The sequence below is a fragment of the Culex pipiens genome, chromosome 2 (assembly GCF_016801865.2).
Source record: "Culex pipiens pallens isolate TS chromosome 2, TS_CPP_V2, whole genome shotgun sequence".
NCBI classification, from domain to species: Eukaryota; Metazoa; Arthropoda; class Insecta; order Diptera; family Culicidae; genus Culex; species Culex pipiens.
In genome coordinates, this window is record NC_068938.1 from 49866247 (window position 1) to 49885888 (window position 19642).

General features: G+C 41.1%; 1 protein-coding gene across 2 annotated transcripts in view; it reads right to left on the reverse strand.

Annotated features, from left to right (window-relative positions):
- Positions 1-220: 220 nt before the first annotated feature.
- LOC120415996 (uncharacterized) overlaps positions 221-19642 on the reverse strand; it is a 71879-nt gene continuing 52457 nt past the window's right edge. The window contains exons 4-7 of one of the 2 annotated variants that reach the window (XM_039577651.2): positions 4298-4803; positions 1319-4043; positions 717-1262; positions 221-577 (exon numbers count right to left, since the gene is read on the reverse strand). In XM_039577651.2, coding sequence (XP_039433585.1) covers positions 566-577; positions 717-1262; positions 1319-4043; positions 4298-4803 — 3789 coding nt within the window. In that variant the 3' untranslated portion in view covers positions 221-565. Of the gene's footprint in view, positions 1263-1318; positions 4044-4297; positions 4804-19642 lie in introns of both variants that reach the window. The other variant, XM_052707494.1, reaches the window with a different exon arrangement.

The following is a 19642-nucleotide window of genomic DNA, read 5'->3' on the forward strand; positions in this document are numbered from 1 at the left end:
CTTGTCATCATATTGTTACAAAATGAAACAAAACATTTTTTAATGATATTTACAAGTTTCGATTTATTTTGGCTTTCTAAAACTACAGTTCCTTTTACTCGTTGTCAGCTTAGCTTGACTTTTTTAAATGAAAGTGTGTGTGTGCTGTCTACAGTCCTCCTTTCGCAGATAACACTTAATTATGCGCTTTTGAATCAATTTACATACGAGGGTACCTAAGTTCAACCGCGTCCGAGCAAAACCTTTCGAAGGTGTCTTCCGAGGTTTTTTTTTTCTCATTTGCCCTTTTGTTTTCTACAAATTATAAAATTGAAATTTTACTCTAGATTATTCAAGCTCTGTGCGCCTTCCATTCGAAGTCACCTAGTTTAGCGATCAGGCAGCGCAAACTGGTAATAATTTAAATATGATACCGTAAAACAAGCCCTAACATACGTACAAGGTTGCGTTATGAAAGTGTAGGACTAATCGTGAGAGTCTTTCCGCTGTATGACAACAAATAAAATAATGACAACAATCATAACCTTCAATTCACACCAACCAAGATCGCACACAAACATCGTGATCATTCGTTATCCTAAAAAAAATCTGAAATAACACCTAATTTCGGACTCATTCATCAATTACGCAACACGCACTCTCGCTCGAATTCACATTCATTCAGCACACTCATAACGCTTCAAAGTGGCACACCGTAAATTCCGTCACGCGCCCACCTTTTTGACCTGCGGGAAGAACGCCTCGATCGGCAGGATGGGATCTTCGGTGGCCAGGGTGAAGTAGCCGGGCACCCGCCTCGACAGCAGGCCCTTGTTGACCGACTTGAAGCCCTTGTCCTTGCTGGCGGAAAGCGTCAGCTCGACGACCCGCTTGGAGTAATCCGACGAGGCACTGTTCAGGTCCCAGTCGCCGTCGTTGTACGAGTTGGACGCCGAGTCCTTGGGGGATATTTTCATGATGGCCGTCTCCGGGTGGCGGTAACCCTCGGTGGAGGACGGAACTGGGCCTGCGGCCACCGCCGGCGTATCGTCGTACGCGTTCTGGGTGTTGATCGCACCGATCAGATCGTCGGCGGGTCCTTTAGTTTCGTCTGACGACGCACCCGGCAGGAGGCTATTGCCGTCGGCGTCCACCTCTCGCAGCTCGGAGTCCTTTTTGCGGTTGTGGTTCTGGATGCGCTGCCGGAGGCTGATCTTCGATGGCCGACGGTTCGCCAGGGTGCTGGTGTTGAGCACGGACGGGTTCGCGGTGCGGTTTGGGGTCTTGAAAAGAAAATTGTCATTCAAAAATTACAGGACAGTGACGATCTACAACTTACCGATTGCGTCGTGGTATCCTGCAGCCGAATCCGACCGCGGTTCACAATCCTGGACGTGGTCGTCGATACTGGTGGTTGCTGTCCTGCGAGCGAAGACTCCGTTGTAGCCTTCTTCACCGTGAATCGGTTGTTGTAGCTACTCCGGGTACCCGTTGGGCGGAACGATGTTCTAACTGTCGTTGATTCGCTGTTGACAGGTTTCTCGGTGGTGCTTGATGATCCGCTCGGGGGTGACGAAAGGACTTCGTTTGAGTCGGTGGTTTTGTTGGGGCGGTTGTTCAGCAGGAAGCGGTTCCTGGTGGGGAAGCGGAGTTTCGTTCCCGGCTGGGTCGTGATTTCCACGTCCGAAGTGACGATCGACGTTGGAGTGGTGGTCGTGGTTCGGTTTAGCTTATTACGGTACTCTTTGATGCTGAAGCGAGGCCGGTTCTGCTCCGGTCGGGTTCGGTTCGTTTCGGCGCTGGACTCGTCCGAGGTGAAGCTGGCCGATGTGGACGAGGTGCTGTACGTGAACGAGGAAGACGGGAGTCGCAGACTGGGTTTGGTGTTGGCTAGTTTGAAGTTTACGCGGGTGTTTTCACTTTCACGCGTCACCTCGGTGGATCGGAATGGATCCAGATCTAGATCGTCGCTGGTTGGCGCCTTTGGCTTGGTTCGCGTGGGTTTCTGCTGCTGTTCACCTCCAGCTGGTCGGAACCGTGACCGAAGTCCATTGCCACCACCGTTCAACAGCTGATTGTTATCGCTGGCGAAGAGTGGACTGCTGGTTGTGGTGGTCGTTGTTATCACCGAGATCGTTGGTGGTATTTGCGTGACCGAGGGTTCCAGCTGGTCGTTGTTCACACGATCTTGATCCGAGGAGAAGTCGTCACGGGTGGCGGAGGTGAGTCGGTTTCGGTTGAAGTTTGGTGGGAGCTTTTTGCGCAGCTTTTTCAGCGAACTTTCTTCCGCGAGGTAGGACGTTGGCGGGGCCAGCGTGGTTTTGACTTCGCTGTCCGATTCGGTGGTTGGGCGAGTGCGCGTTCGGTACCGGTTGGTCAGACGAGGGTTCTCGGTGGAGTCCGTATCGGTTGAGGCTTCCGTGGTGGATTGAGGCTTTGGACGGCGCCTGCGGCCCTTGCTCTTGAACATCGGGTAGACGGTGGTGGTGCCGAATTCTTGCGAGTCAACGAACTGTGGCCCGATGGTTACAATCTCCGGTTGGGGTTCGTCCAGGCGGTTTTCTTCAGCTTCTGTTGTGTACTTGTATCGGTTTCGGTTGTTGGGCGGTGGGAGCAGAGTAGGATCGGAGATGGCGTCTTCGATCGTGAAGAAACTGTGCGTGATTAGCGGTTCTTCGGTGGAGGAATCGAAGATCGACACGGGAGTTGTTGGCGAGGGGCGTTTGTTCGGAGGGAGTCCGGTGTAGCTGGGGTGCATCAGCTTGTGCTGTTTGTACTCACTTTCGGTGGTACGGAACAGGTGCTTGAACACGTTTGGTTTTTCGGTGGTGATAAATTTGTCCCGACCGATCCAGTCATCGTTGGTGGGGGTGACCAGCACCGGGGTGTTGTAGTTGTTGTGATCGCCGTTGAAGGTGATGGTGTGTGAGTAGAATGGCGAACGCTGGGTGGTGGTGCTTGGGTAATGGGTAGAGGTTGAGGTTGAGGTGGAAGTGGGCGTTGAAGAGGGAGTATGTGAGGATGCGCTGGGTCTTGCGTACGATTCGTAGCTGAATCGGTTAGCGTCTTGCAGCGGCGAGTGCGGGTTGATGTTGTATTTGTTTAGGATCTCTATGGGATCCTTGCTGGGATCCGGGTGGTTGATGATCGTCGGAAGGAATGCCTGCTGGGTGCTTGGTGGTGGTGGGACTAGATTCTTGCTGTACTCGTCGTGGATTTCATTGAAGCCATTGTTGTGCTTGACGTCTTTGAATTTGACCGTCTCGTGAGGTTTGGACTCGAAGGGTGGTTGCTGGTAGCTCTGGTACGAGGTGAATCCGAACGAATCGTGTCCTTGGCTTTCCTTGAAACCTTGGTATTGATTTGGGTGGACCTGGTGGGAATCGTACTGTAGTTGGGGTTGCTGCTGGTGATGTTTGTAGGGTTTCTCTTTGAACCCGTGCATGGTTGGAGAGGGAGAAGCTGCAGGTGGTGCTGGATGTTGAGTTTTGAGGCTGAAACCGAACTTGTTCTGTTGTTGCTGTTGGACTTGCTGGAAGAATGGTGTCAGGACGCTGGGTGGGATGTGAGGGAACAGGGGGGTGGATGGCGTTACGGTAAACTTGTTTGCATCTTTCTCCGCGGAAGAAAGCAATTTCTTCGGGAGATCAACGTCGGCCGGAATGTGGTTGAAGTAGTTTTGCAGTTTGTTCTGCTGCTGCATAAAATTCATCTTCTGGAGGTTTTTGATGTGGGTGAACGTCTGCTGGTAGCCGCCATTTACGCCAGCATGCAGTAAACCTTTGAGCTGGGCATCAAAGCTAGGATGGCTGGCGAGTTGGCTGATGAATTTGGTTTTCGCTGACTGCAGCGGGTTGGACGCCTGACCGAACTGGATGTAGGTGCCGTACAGATGATTCGGCGTGACATAGTGCTCCAGTCGGTTCGAAGTCGCGGCGATCGGTTGCTTGGGGCCTCGGAACCCCTGCACTCCGGCCATGTGAGCCTGCAGCTTGTTCATAACCGGGTGCGGCTTCATTGTGGACTTTTGGTGATTCCCGGGCCCTGTGTTGAGTACGGAATCTCTGCAAAAGGGGGTTTAGGCAAAAAGTTGGTTATCTCATACGAATACAATGCAAATCCCTCAGACCCAGATATTTTCGTCAATAGATCAGTTTAAATTGCTCGTGGCCCAAATTTTTGCATAACAATGCCACCAAATCTCCCAAAGCCAAAGAAGAAAAAAGCAAGTAAAAGCAATGCTAATCTGCATATATAGACCACGCGCTCGTACAAAAGAAAAGAAAAACTTGTCATCATCTCCCGAGTCGTATTTTACCTAAACTGGCCATTGAATTTGCCTGCCTTGACGCCGCTGCCGCCTCCCGGTGGAGACAGATGGCCAACCGGGACGTTGGAACCGCCAGCACCACCGCCAATTGGGGTCACAATCTTGGGCGTTGACGAGTGGACAATGTTCAGCGTGGTGATCTGGTCCGACTTGACGCCGAACGGTTTGCCGGCGTGCCGGGACTGGGTTTGCATGGCCCCGGCTCCGCCCGGGCTCACGTTGGTCAACAGCAGCGGCGTCGTCATGTACTTGGGACCGGGCGTTTGACCCGGCTGCTGCTGCGGCTGCTGCTGCATCTGATGCTTCGGGCCGGCATGCTGGACCTGCAGGTTGTTCTGGTTGTGGTACTGCGTGATGGGCTGGTTGTAGTGCTTCAGGATTTGCGCGTTGTGCTGCGCGATATGGACTAGCTCGTCCTTGCTGGTCGTGTCAAAGCTGGCCACACTAATCAGCTGCTGCTGGGGCACGTGGTACGGAATCGGTCTCCATGGAACCTGTAAAAAGAAGGAAAAACTCAATGAGTCCCATGGGGGGAAAAGGGAAAAGAGCGCGTTAATTGTGCGCCCGCCTAATTGACGCTGGGCTTTGAATTTGAATAAGATCGACGGAGGCAATTTCGGGGCGGACCGTTAGGCCGTCGGAGTTTATGGCGGCTGCTTTTTTGTTGGCTGCTGCCCTTTATATATCATTGTCAGTTCATTGCTTTTGTCGTTAACCTCGAACTAAAAAGTGCTGCTATTACGAATCGGTGAGTGCTCTTGGAAGAGGCGCACTCGGGTTTGGGAGCAGACTCGAATGTGGATCGAACTCGGTGGAGTTTTCGTAAACGATAAAAACAATGGTAGACCTGATTAAATGGTGAGTACTGAGATGAAACTGTTAAGCCGGTTCAATTTCTAAAAAATAAAAAAATCTGAAAAAATCAAGGTTTCTAAAGAAAACATTATTCAACGATAGCCAAACAAAGCCGGAGCAATCCCCACAGAAGATAAGAATTCGCAAATTGCTAATCTTCAATCGTGGGGGCGTAAAATTCACGCGCTGAATGGTGTGGTCAACAAAGGTGACGAGCTGGGAGCAACGGTGGTGATAAACTAGAGAAAATTATTTTCACTAGCTCTCAACAGTGGTGCGTATTGTTGGCCTTAGCCTAAACAATAACAGAAAAAGTGGCCACCTTTTAAGGTGGCAGTGCTCTTAAGTCGAGATGGTTTGTAGAGTGTTTTTGTTTTCACTTAGCCGCCCTCAACCAGTTGTTGAACTTGCAAGTTGAAATGGAAATTAATCTGATTTCGAGTCTTGCTCAAAAGCAGGTATTCGTCAAATTGACTTTATATGGAAGAATTTAAACTTATTGAAACGAAACTTGCTTATTGTTTTAAGTTATTTTTAATTTATTCATCAATCAATTGGGAATTATTATTCTCAATAATCATTTAAATGATACAAACAAAAAAAAAAATCGGTGTGAATTGCAAACGAAATTTTTGTTCAAATAGTTACTTTTAATACAGTTATAATTGCTCTGTTATACTTTTGAGCAAAAATGCAAGTATTTTATTCTAACCAGAATTTGATACTTTATTGCTACTAAGTCGCTCGTGTGCAATCTTGTGTATCCATGGTATACAATCCAGATTCTTTAATCCGTAGGTCTCGAAGAAAAATTTGGATGATCAAATTTTCGATTTTTTAGAAATCCTTGATGGCGGTTAAATGGTCCTAGATGGTGATTAAATATTGAGAATATGTGTTTGTTATCGTAACAGGCAATCAATAACCCAAACCTGATGTTAAAAATAAAAATAAATAACTATTTTTTTGTGTTTGTTTTGATTATCCGGATAAAACCTTTGGATAATCGAACTTCGGAAAAACATTGGGCAATCAAGGCTGAGGATAATCGAGTCTGGAATGTTTATTCTATAAACTTTTCATTATTCATGTGGTCAGCTCTTAAATACTTTATGAATAATGCAGCCATTGCAAAAAGTTTTATATTGTAATCAATTTTGCTAGTTTTTTTTAGAGTTTTTTTTAAATAGATAATTCTCTACCAACTCACACGAAATCGGGAAAAGTTGCCCCGACCCCTCTTCGATTTGCGTGAAACTTTGTTCTAAGGGGCAACTTTAATTCCTGATCACGAATCCGAGGTCCGTTTTTTTGAGACCTCGTGACGGAGGGGCGGTACGACCCATTCCATTTTTGAACATGCTAAAAAAAAGGGTGTTTTTCAAGAATTTGCAGCCTGAAACGGTGATGAGATAGAAAATTTGGTGTCAAAGGGACTTTTATACTCGATTTGTGGCGTACTCAGAATGTCAAAAAACGTATTTTTCATAAAAAAAAATACTAAAAAAGTTATTAAAACTCTGCCAATTTCCGTTACTTGACTGTAAATTTTTTTGGAACATGTCATTTTAAGGGAAATTGAATGTACTTTTTTAATTTTTTCATTTAGATCAAAATTTTTCATTTTAAAATTTCGTGTTTTTTCTAACTTTGCAGGGTTAATTTTTTTAGTGTAACAATGTTCTACAAAGTTGTAGAGCAGACAATTACAAAAATTTTGATATGTAAACATAAGGGGTTCATCACGAGTTATCGCGATTTTACGAAAAAAAAGTTGTGAAAAAATTGGTCGTCGTTGATCATGGCCGTTCGTGGTCACTCACGACAGACACGGACGACGAAACAAAGAGAAAAACAAAAAGTAACTTTTTCAAAACTTTTTTTCGTGAAATCGCGACTACTCGTGATGTTTATAAGCAAACCCCTTATGTATACAAATCAAAATTTTTGTAATGTTCTACTCTACAACTTTGTGTAACATTGTTATACTCTAAAAAATAACCCTGCAAAGTTAGAAAAAACACGATTTTTTCCTTAAAATGAAATGTTCCAAAAAATTTAACAGTTGAGTTACGGAAAATAGGAGAATTTTCAAAACTGTTGTTGTATATTTTTCGATGAAAAATACGTTTTTCGAAATTCTGAGTACGCCATCAAATCGGTCGTTTAATTTTACATAAAGGTCCCTTTGACACCAAATTTCTGTCTCATCACCGTTTCAGGCTGCAAATAATTGAAAAACACCTCTTTTTTAGCATGTTCAAAAATGGAAGGAGTCGTACCGCCCCTCCGTCACGAGATATCAAAAAAACGGTCCTCGGATTCGTGATCGGGGACAAAAGTTACCCCTTAGAACAAAGTTTCACGCAAATTGAAGAGGGGTCGGAGCAACTGCAACTCTTTTTTTATGGGGCAACTGCTGTGTGAGTTGGTGGAGAATTACGTAAATGGCTATTCAATTTTTGTTAAAAGATTAGCATAATAGTATTACGCCCTAGTAACATTTTTAAACTTACAGGTTTTATCATGGTTCTGAAAACCCTCATACGGCCTAAATAGGCTTTTATGGCCTACTTAAAACCTAGAATGTTACTAGGGCGGATCCTCAAAATAGTCTATGAAAAATATTATTATATTTTAAACCATCTACTGGGCCACATCTGGACGGTACTCATTCGGTTCTGCTGTGTCTGTTTTTACCAAAACTCATCAAAATTTCAAATTTCAAATTATCAGAGATTTAAAGAAATCAACCCTGCTTGTTACTATGTTCAATAAATATTACATTAACCGATGTTGGTAAATATCATGTAAGAAAATGCATGTTTTTTTATTTGAAACAAATAAATTTAAAAAAACATCATATTTTAAACCTTCAATCCCACTATAAGGTAGCTTTTATTGTTCCTAGAGTGGAGAATATGAACTGCAATTTTCTCAAATTGTACGTTACATGAAATTGGCAGTGCGACTGAAGGAAAAAAAACTAACTTAATCCACCTATGTGGTTGGTGCCTTCCTCACCCTTTTCCAACAATGGGTGATATGTGATATGATGGGTTTGGACACAATTTTCGTCTGATTTCGTTAAGTTCCGGAATACAAAAAACACACATGTCACTCAAGGGCTCATAAGTCGCATCTTAAGTGGTCATAGCATGAGACAGGGTTGCCAGATCTTCAATGTTTTAGACTCGTTGGAAGGGTCTTTCGATTACTTAACCAACGATGGGTTGGATGGTGGATCCGGACATTGTTTACATACATTTAAATGAGATCCGGCTACAAAAAAAGTACATAAATATCACTTAAGTGGTCAGAACTCGAGACAAGGTTGCCAGATCTGCAATGTTTTAGACTCGTTGGAAGGGTCTTTCGATTACCTAACCAACGATGGGTCGAATGATGGATCCGGACATTTTTTACATACATTTAAATGAGATCCGGCTACAAAAAAAGTACATAAATATCACTTAAGTGGTCAGAACTCGAGACAGGGTTGCCAGATTATCAATGTTTTGGACTCGTTGGAAAGGTCTTTCGATTACCTAACCAACGATGGGTCAGATGGTGGATCCAGACATTGTTTACATGCATTTAAGTGAGTTCCGGCTACAAAAAAAGTACATAAATATCACTTAAGTGGTTATAACTCGAGACAGGGTTGCCAGATCTTCAATGTTTTAGACTCGTTGGAAAGGTCTTTTGATTACCTAACTAACGATGGGTCGGATGATGGATCCGGACATTGTTTACATGCATTTAAGTGAGATCCGGCTACAAAAAAGTACATAAATATCACTTAAGTGGGTATAACTCGAGACAGGGTTGCCAGATTATCAATGTTTTGGACTCGTTGGAAAGGTCTTTTGATTACCTAACCAACGATGGGTCAGATGGTGGATCCAGACATTGTTTACATGCATTTAAGTGAGTTCCGGCTACAAAAAAAGTACATAAATATCACTTAAGTGGTTATAACTCGAGGCAGGGTTGCCAGATCTTCAATGTTTTAGACTCGTTGGAAAGTTCTTTTGATTACCTAACTAACGATGGGTCGGATGATGGATCCGGACATTGTTTACATGCATTTAAGTGAGATCCGGCTACAAAAAAGTACATAAATATCACTTAAGTGGGTATAACTCGAGACAGGGTTGCCAGATTATCAATGTTTTGGACTCGTTGGAAAGGTCTTTCGATTACCTAACCAACGATGGGTCAGATGGTGGATCCAGACATTGTTTACATGCATTTAAGTGAGTTCCGGCTACAAAAAAAGTACATAAATATCACTTAAGTGGTTATAACTCGAGACAGGGTTGCCAGATCTTCAATGTTTTAGACTCGTTGGAAAGGTCTTTTGATTACCTAACTAACGATGGGTCGGATGATGGATCCGGACATTGTTTACATGCATTTAAGTGAGATCCGGCTACAAAAAAGTACATAAATATCACTTAAGTGGGTATAACTGGAGACAGGGTTGTCAGATTATCAATGTTTTGGATTCGTTGGAAAGGTCTTTCAATTACCTAACTAACGATGTATAACATGATGATGTTTGGTTCAGTTTACTGCCATTTATTCAACTTCCGAAAATATGCGAAAACACATTTTTATACATAACTTTTGAACTACTTATCGAAACTTCAAACAATTCAATAGCACCGTATGGGACCCTAAACCAAGTCGAATGCGACTGGTTTGGTCAAAATCGGTTCAGCCAGTGCTGAGAAAACTGCCTGACATTATTGGTCACATACACACACACATACACACACACATACACACACACATACACACAGACATTTGTTCAGTTTTCGATTCTGAGTCGATATGTATACATCAAGGTGGGTTTTCGAGCTTTAAATAAAAAGTTCAATTTTAGAGCAGGATTATAGCCTTACCTCAGTGAGGAAGGCAAAATCCAATAACAACAGCAACCACCACCAACGACGACGACGCCAAAGACAACTAGCCCGCGCAATGTCTGCAAATTCAGCCCAGACAGCGCAAAACGAGATAGAAAGTGGTTGCGGTGGTGGCTAGAAGAAAATTATGAAAGAAAAGCGCACAGAAAATCATTTCACTTTCGCAGCCCGGCCTAGAAGAGCTCACCCCCACGGGTGGCAGGGGTGCTATTGGTGGGTGGATGGTAATAAATTTGAGCTATTTTTGTTTTTCTGCGTGGCCAGGCCACAGATTTGACCGCGCGCGCACATGCGAAAGTCAAAACAGATGATGAAAACAGGGGGGTTGGAAACAAAATCAAGATTCCGCCACTACTGCTGCAGTTTTTCGTGATTAATTTTCGGCCTGTGGGTGGCTGGGAAATGTTGTTATCATGCGACTCTTTTTTTTGACAAGCTGAAGGTTAAATTGGGGTAAAAATTATGAGCTGTGGTGGTAATTGCAAACGGGTGATTCAGGGTGATTTACTGCTTCACTAATGATCCAATTTTCTGGTAACTATGTGAAGGATTTCCACGATTATTATGCAGTGACAAAGTAAGTGACTTTTTATATTTTTATACGTGTATAATATTTTCAAATGGACAGCTTCTTTCTGAAATTTTGTGCTGCAAGATTTTCTGAAATCATTCATGTTGTACGTAGTACAAAATTCGTCATTTTGAGAACAAAAATACAAATTTATATTCAACCAAGTTGTTTTTTATTTCAAATAACCAGTTGTTTTTAGAATGTATACATTACGTCGCTAAAAATATAATGTTGTGACCAAGTTCTCCAAAATATTGAATAGATATCCTAGAACATCACTAGGACTTATGAGCATCTTAAATATAAAAAAGTAAAATCGTCAAGAAGAGATTTTACAGCATTTATATTTCCAGCATTAATAAAATTTCAATACATTTATTTATATTTACTCAAGAAATATGATGAAAAAAGCTAAACTTTTTTTTGTAGACATAGATTCGAATTTTCATCAAATCCCAGAAAAAATCAGAAAATTTCTCAATGTTTGCTGAAAAACAGACTCTGAAAGAATTATTAGAATAAAAATAAACATCAAATGCCAATTCTTGACTTATATGAAATAGTAGTTTATGAAACAAGGTGCAAAATGAAGAATTTTTCAGCACGAGTTGTACAAATCAATTAAATTCAAGTTTTGCAATGAGATTCTTAAAACATTTTTTGAAATTCCGAAAAAACGCTTCTTGAATGGAATTGTATGTGAAACATTCATGTGTTTAGTAAATTCATCGTTCAAAACAAAAAAAAAAAAAAATATTGAAAAATGTTACTTTCCGATACAGATGCAGAAAAGTTCAACATTTCAGCACTGGTATTGAAAAGTATTAATTTTCCATTCTGTTATTTTTGGATAAGGAAAAGTAGGCCGTTTCGTTTCTTCAAAAGGACAGGAAAAGTTGACAGTTTCACAGCGGAATTGCAAAATAGTAGTTTATGTAACAAGATGCAAAAAGAGGATTTTTCAGCACGAGTCGTACATTTATCCAACGAGGTTCACCGAGTTGGATTAATACAAAGAATGCTGAAAAAATCAAGTTTTGCGACGAGTTCCATACAACATTTTTTTCAAATCCAAAAAACACACACTGAGTAAAATTTTATGTCAAATTTTCATTTTTTTTTTTTTGAATTAAATATACTTTATTGAATCTTTCTTATAATAATTACATTTGATTTACATAATAAGTGGTCAGCTGTGGCTCTTCAGCTTTAGTTTGCTTTTCGTGATTTAAACACTGTTCATTTTTATAACTTTAAAAGTATATGATTTATCATTTTTGTAACACTAGGTACAATGAGGAAAAAAAAAAAATGTTAAGAAAACATAACCTAACCTAAAACTAACTTAATCTTACCATAAACTAAACCAATCCTTGAATCAAGGGGTATTCAGATATAGCACATTTTACCCTGAATTTCAAACATTTTTCTTGAATCTTCTGATCCAACATTTTTACTTCTGCTAATTCATGAACCTCACTTGATCTTGTCCAGCCAGGAACATTCAAAACCATTTTGAGTACCTTGTTTTGGACACGCTGGAGCTTCAATTTATGAGTTCTAGCGCAACACTCCCAAACAGGTACTGCATACTCAATAGCGGGGTAAATTATTTGTTTGTAAACTGCTAACTTATTTTTCAAAGATAGCTTTGATTTTCTGTTAATTAAAGGATACAAACACCTGATGAGAATGCTGCACTTGTTCAATATTTTATCTACATGCTGCCGAAACAAAAGTTTCGAGTCAAGTATGAGACCTAAATAGACAACTTCCTTTGACCAGGGTATCGAAACATCATTCATTTTAATCAAAACATCATCCTTTGGGACAAATCTGGCCGATTTGGAAAGTGGAAAAATGATGGTTTGAGTTTTGGCTGCATTTATGCGAATTTTCCAGTCGCCAAAGTATTCGGAAAGAACGTCAAGACCCTTCTGAAGACGGCCAACTAAATATCTGGTTATTTTACCCTTATAAATAACGGCAGTGTCATCAGCAAAAAGTGACAACACACCATTACCAGGAAGAGTAGGCAAATCAGATGTAAAAATATTGTACAGAAGTGGGCCAAGAATACTTCCTTGGGGAACCCCAGCATCAATGTTGAATAATCCAGAAGCAATCCCATTCAGAAAAACCTTGAACGATCTCTCCGAAAGATAGTGCTGGATAATTTTGATAAGATACATTGGAAAACCGTATAAATACAGTTTATGTATCAAACCATCATGCCAAACATTGTCAAAAGCCTTCTCAACATCCAACAAAGCCATAGCAGTTGATTTAGACTCAAGCTTGTTCTGCTTGATGATTTTGGTTACTCTCGTAAGCTGATGAGCAGTATTATGTCCCTTTCGGAAGCCAAACTGCTCGTTCAAAATTATATTATTATCGTTGGTAAAATCCAAAAGCCTTGAATAGATGACCTTCTCAAAGAGTTTGGACAGACTACTCAAAAGACTAATGGGGCGATAACTTGTTGGCGATGTTGGATCTTTTTGAGGCTTCAAAATTGGTATGACTTTGCCCAGTTTCCAATTGGTAGGGAAGTAACCAAGTTGCAAACATTTATTGAAAATATTGGCTAGATGTTGAAAGAACTGATCACTCTGTTTTTTCAACACTAGATTAAAAATGTTATCAAAGCCTGGAGCTTTCATATTTTTCATTTGTTTAACTGCAACTTTGACTTCCTCACCAGAAACATGGGAATCTGCAGGAAATTCAAAGGTAGAGTCATTGATTGTTGAAATACTATTGGCAACTGATGTTTCTTTACGGCTGGTCATGGAAGCGCCAAGATTATGTGAACTAACAAAATGAAGCCCAAGTGCATTTGCCTTTTCCTCGGATGTAATCAAAGGAGAATCCTCAACAATAAGAGGAGGAATAGGCTTTGGTTTGTTTTTAAGAACTTTTGAAAGTTTCCAAAATGGTTTTGAATAATTCCCAAGCTGGCTTACATGTTTTGAAAATTCTTGATTTCTGATATTGTCAAGTCGGTCTTGTATGATTTTGTTCAAATTGTTCACTGAAATCTTTTTGTCATAGTCCCCAGTCCGTTGATATTGTCTCCTATAAACATTCCTAAGTCTAATCAAGTGTTTAGTATCTACGTCAATATCAGTTACCTTAAAATTAACAGGAACCTCTCGAACGTTGGCAGCCTCTGCTTGGTTGATAGCCTGCTGGATCACCTCCAGCGAACGATCAATATCAGCAGAAGTTTCCGGCTGTTGATCATAGTCGATGTTGCTGTCGACCACTTGCTGAAACTGCTGCCAGTCAACGTTGTGGTAATCTTTCCGGGTTGGTTGCCGCTGCGGAGTAACGGAAGCTCCAACCTCCACAACCACCGGATAGTGATCAGAACTCAACTCTTCAAACACCTCAGGATGAGCCACGTTCTCAGCCATATTGGTAATGAAGAAGTCGATGATTGAGTGATTCCCAGACCGAGCCACCCTCGTTGGACGATCCGGACTCACAACGTTGTAGTATCCGTTTTGCAGATCGTTGTGCAGAATCACTCCGTTCCGATTCCTCCTGCTGTTGCCCCAAACTTCATGCTTCGCGTTGAGGTCACCAGCGATGATGTACTTTGCGCTCCGCCGTGTCAGCTTCTGGATATCGCTCTTCAGTTTTGCTGCTGAACCATCTCTGGCATTCACCTGACGTGGGCAGTATGCAGCAATGAAGAGTACTGGGCCAACCGAAGTGGGAATTTCCACCCCAACGGCCTCGATGATGTCCAGCTTAAAGTGTGGCAGCCGGCGTGGCTTGAGATCACGATGAACAGCGACAAGCACACCTCCTCCTCCAGAGGTGGTCCTATCGAGCTGCGTCGCGATCTTGTAGTTTTGCAGATAAACTTTCTCACCGGGCTTCAGATGAGTTTCCGTGATGGCAGCTACGTCGATCTCCTTCTCGCGAAGAAAATCCACCAGCTCTAAGTTCTTCCTCCTAATGGAGCAAGCGTTCCAATTCAGCAGCTTGAGGGACCTACGATCCATACTGGATGACGAACGAGGTCAGCACTTCAATCTGCTGGGTCTTGGTTTTGCATCCACGCAGTGCAGCGGACATCTGTTTGAAAATATTGAGGAGTTCGGTTGAGGTGTAAAGATCATTACCATTTTCCTCAACTGCTGGTTCTTGGGTTGGTCTTGGCTCCTGGCTAAAGCCCGGTGGTGGCGGTCTCGGCTCCTGGCTGGAACCCGGCCGTGGATGATTCACCTCAGCTCTCTTCCTGGGATCCAACGGCAACGGTGCCAAGTTTGGGACCTGGCGTCGCGGTTGAAGAGGTGGAAAATTTTCCTCCACCAGGGCTGGAGGAGTTCTACGACGCTGAGGCTGATTCTTCGTCGATGCTTGCTGCCGAATTTTCACGAACTCAGCTCTCTTGGGGCACTTTCGGTCGGTTGACGAGTGCTCACCGTTGCAGTTGAGGCACTTCACCAGCGAATCTTGGATGCACTGGGATGTGATGTGCGCATCGGTACCACATTTGGCGCAACGACGCTTCAGGTGGCAGTTCTTACCTCCGTGCCCGAAACCCAGGCAGTTGAAGCATTGTGTGACGTCACGATGCACTGGTCGGTATCGCTCCCACGACACGATAATGTTGAAAACCGCTCGAATTGCCTTCAGCTCAGGAAGCGTCGTCGATCCCTTAGCCAAATGCAGCAGGTAGAGCTGGTCACGGTACTTGATGTCTTTGTTGCGTCGGCTCATTTTGTGCACGGCCAACACATCCAGTTTCAAAACTTTTAGCTCGGCAGCTAATTCCTCCACTGGCATGTCGTACAGACCTCTGACGACGATTTTGTACGGCTTATCCATGGCGACATCATGGGTAAAGTACTCCGCCTCGTTTTCGGTCAAGTAATCCTTGACCAGTTGATAGTGCTGCCTGGATTGCACCAGCACCTTAAATCCGTCCTGACACAGACGAATGTTGCCTAGGACTTTCCCAGACTTGATGAGTTCAACCAGCCCCGCTCGAAAGTCGATCGTTGCTGCTGATTGCCGCACATAAAAAGGAGGCAGTTTCTCCTTTCGCTGTTTCACTTCATTCTCCTTTGCTTCCGCTACCTGGTCCTCGTCAGGCAGTCCAGCAAACTTGTTGTTCTTCAATAGCTGCTCCTCGTGGGACGAAGAGTTCTCCTCCTCCTCATCCATCGGTACAGTACCGTCGCTCTTTTTCGTCTTTTTGCTGTTCGATGTCACTTCCAAAAGTACCTTCCTTTTGGAAATCCCCGGTTTTTGGCCATCAGTTGAGGCCTCAACCTTCCTTTTGGAAATTCCCACTTTTTTGCCTGCTTGAGCCGCAGGTAGGGCAATATTGCCGGCGTTTTGCGCCGGGACGCGACGAGTCATGTTGATTCAGACAACCTTCACCAACGAATGCTCGGATAACAATGGTCAAATTTTCATGTATTTTGTCAATAAATCGTTTAAATCAAAAAAATTTCGAAAAGTGTTACTTTTCGAAACAAGTGACCATTTGAGTGTTGAAAAGTAGAACTTTTCAGCATTTATTTTGAAAAGTGTTGCTATTCGATTCTGTTATTTTTGGTACAAAAAGTAGGCTAATTCGTCGTTCAAGAATGACAGGAAAAATAAGTAGTTTCACGACGGAATTGCAAAAATATATTTTTGCAATTCCGTTGTAAAACTAATTACGTTTACTGTCATTATAAAAATGTACGAATCGTACTGAAAAAACATTCTTTTCACTTTTTAGTTTTGTTAAAATAGGTTGTTATTGTTTTTTTGATTTTTAAGAGTTATGAAATTTGAATCAGATTTTCTAGAACTATTGGATTTTTTACAATAAAAAAACATCTTTCATGGTCTACAGATCTCGTAAAACACAAACTCAAACATGAAAACTTTTCTCTTCTCTCATACTATTAGGTGGTCACTTAGGAATGTATTTTCTAGCATCTCTGTAACATCTCTATGTTTTACTGTCGATGTTCATCTTCTGTTAACACAGTAAAGTGAAAAACAGTTGTTTTTTTTTCGAACGAGCACGTGAACGTGAAGTTTCAATTATGCTCGCAGCCAATCAACAATCCGATCCTGGCTGCTGTTTGCTAAACATCTTAAACCACTGTCAGAGTGCGATTAAAGAAAGTTATGCACAAACTCATCGCTTGAAAATGCACCTCTTCATGCTGCGCGGACTCTCGATTAGCTTAAGTTGTTTTGGCCTAAGGTTTCCCTCCTCCTCGTCAGGTACCGATGCTGTAAAACCATTCACGCACTGTTGACTTGCAAAACAATGGCCCGGCATAGCTCAACACAAACGATTTTAGAAAATTTGTTTGCATAGCAGATGATGATCTGCGATTTTGTGCGCGGTTATAGGGGTGCAATTTCTCCAATGAGTACACTTTAAAATACGTTTTCGAACCAGGATAATATGTCAGGCAGTTTAGCTTTCGGGGCCACGACGTTCATAACTCAATTTCACCCCATCAGCTGTATTGAATTTCAATAAAATAACCGAAAAAATGACACCGAAAAAACAATCGCTGATTGCGGCATGCAGATTGCGTTACGGCTGATAACCATCGGGAGGGGCTCTTATGTGATGATGAACTCCCCTCCCTCACGAACCACATCGCGAGCAGATCTTGGAAAAAGCATCGTTCACCTCGCGAGCAGAGAGCAAAATACTTGGATCGCGCTCGAGACAAAGCTCCAAAAAAACAGTCATAAGCGGAAAATGGCAATTAAAATGTTAAAAAGTGATTTTATTTACTTATACTTTTGCTCTCTTTCTTTGTTCATGAAGTGAGCTTTTTTTGGGCGAGCCAAAAAAAACCTCTCCTGATCATGTATCGAGCATCAGAAATCTGCGATAGCCACGCTTCACGAATGCTGCTTTGCATATCAAAGCGTCTGTTTTTTCTTCTTCTTCTGTTTCTTCAAGCTCTAAGCTGAGTTATTATTTATGCGATGCTCTAAGGCCCCGGCGTGGTAATTTGATTTCTTGGTTGGTTAGCCTGGGGCGGGGCAGGCAGGGCCAGTGGATAATCGGACGAAAAGGAAAACTGTGCGTACGCATTAGCCTCCTCATCAGCATCAGTAGCATACTTTCATTCTCGTTTGAAATCGTTGTTGTTTACCCGGCAGACTGCGCGGTTTTCCTCTGTTTTGATTGCACGTGCCCGAGAAAGTTCGTTGGACTGATGGGCAGCAAAAAAAAGCGAGTTAAGTACACGTTTATTAAATTGATTTCACCTACATTTGATTAACGAAAAATAGTGTTGATTTAGAAACTCCACACGGAAAGGAATTCCATCTAAAATTTAGCAATTCAAATTAGCTGGCTTCAAATTGGTGAAACAGTGATTTTTTTGGTTGAATCAGCTAAAATTTCAGCTAAATTTACCAATCTGGAATTGGTGAAATAGCTAACCCTGATTGCTGATTTGCTTTCCAAAACTGACAGCCCAAACCAAAATGACAGGAGAGATTTTACCAAAAATAATGGTGTTTCAGCACAATTTTGCGTAAAATTACCAAAAAAACTAGCTGGAACCGGCAGCATAGATTTTTGACAGATCATCAGTTCGAGAACAAAACAAAGCAACGTCCTGTGTCGTGTTCGATCCTGTTTGAGCCGCTCAGTTCGTGAAGTTTTTTTTTTGATGATTATGTGTGTTGCAAGTGCAAGTGCAAGTGGTGATAGAATGTGTTGTGTGAGTGAATAAATTAAAAGCCAGGAAGATTTTCTGCGCATCGGCACCTGAAGGAATGTTTCAGTTGATAAGGTGAGAAGTTTTTTGTGTTGAGGGAATGTGGTTAGAAGTTGAGCCTCTCGTTACTGTTTGGAGGATGCGTAGGTAAAAAAATGTACTTAACATAAAGTGGGGGCATCCCTAAACCACGTGAACACTTTGGCAGGGGAAAGGGGAGACTGGCAATTGTCCACACTCTACTTTTTTGTATGGACATCTGTCCACCTGGAGGGGCGGCTGGTACAGAATGTCTAGACATAGATTGGCCGATGTTTGACAAATCCGAACAAATAGGGCACCTAACGCCTTTAAAGCACATCAAAAAATAGTGTTAAATATTGTTAGAAACGAAGTTAAATGAAGTTCAATTATGTTAAATTAAGTGAAATTAAGTTTAATCAATTTAAGTTTTATTAAATTAGTTAATTTTAGTTAAATTAAGAAGAGTTTATAAAAATAAGTTAAATTAAGCCAAAATTTAGTTTAATTCAGATAAATTTAGTTGAAAATAGTTATTTTTAGTGTAATTTATTTGAATTTGTCCAAATTTAGTAAAATTAAGTTGTGTTAAGTTAAATTTAGTGAAATTAATAAAATTAAGCAAAATTAAGAAAAATTAAGCAAAATTAAGTAAATTTAAGCAAAATTATGTAAAATTATGTAAAATTAACTAAAATTAATTAAATTAAGTCAAATTAAGTAAAATTAAGTAATATTAAGTAAAATTAAGTAAAATTAAGTAAAATTAAGTAAAATTAAGTAAAATTAAGTAAAATTAAGTAAAATTAAGTAAAATTAAGTAAAATTAAGTAAAATTAAGTAAAATTAAGTAAAATTAAGTAAAATTAAGTAAAATTAATTAAAATTTAGTAAAATTAACTACAATTAAGTAAAATTAAGTTGTGATAAGATAAATTTTGTAAAATTTAAAAAAATTAAGTTAAATTAATAAATTAAATTTAAATTAAGCAAAATTAATTAAAATTAATTAAAATTAAGTAAAATTAAGTAAAATTAAGTAAAATTAAGTAAAATTAAGTAAAATTAAGTAAAATTTAGTAAAATTAAGTAAAATTAAGTAAAATTAAGTAAAATTAAGTAAAATTAAGTAAAATTAAGTAAAATTAAGTAAAATTAAGTAAAATTAAGTAAAATTAAGTAAAATTAAGTAAAATTATGTAAAATTAAGTAAAATTTAGTAAAATTAAGTAAAATT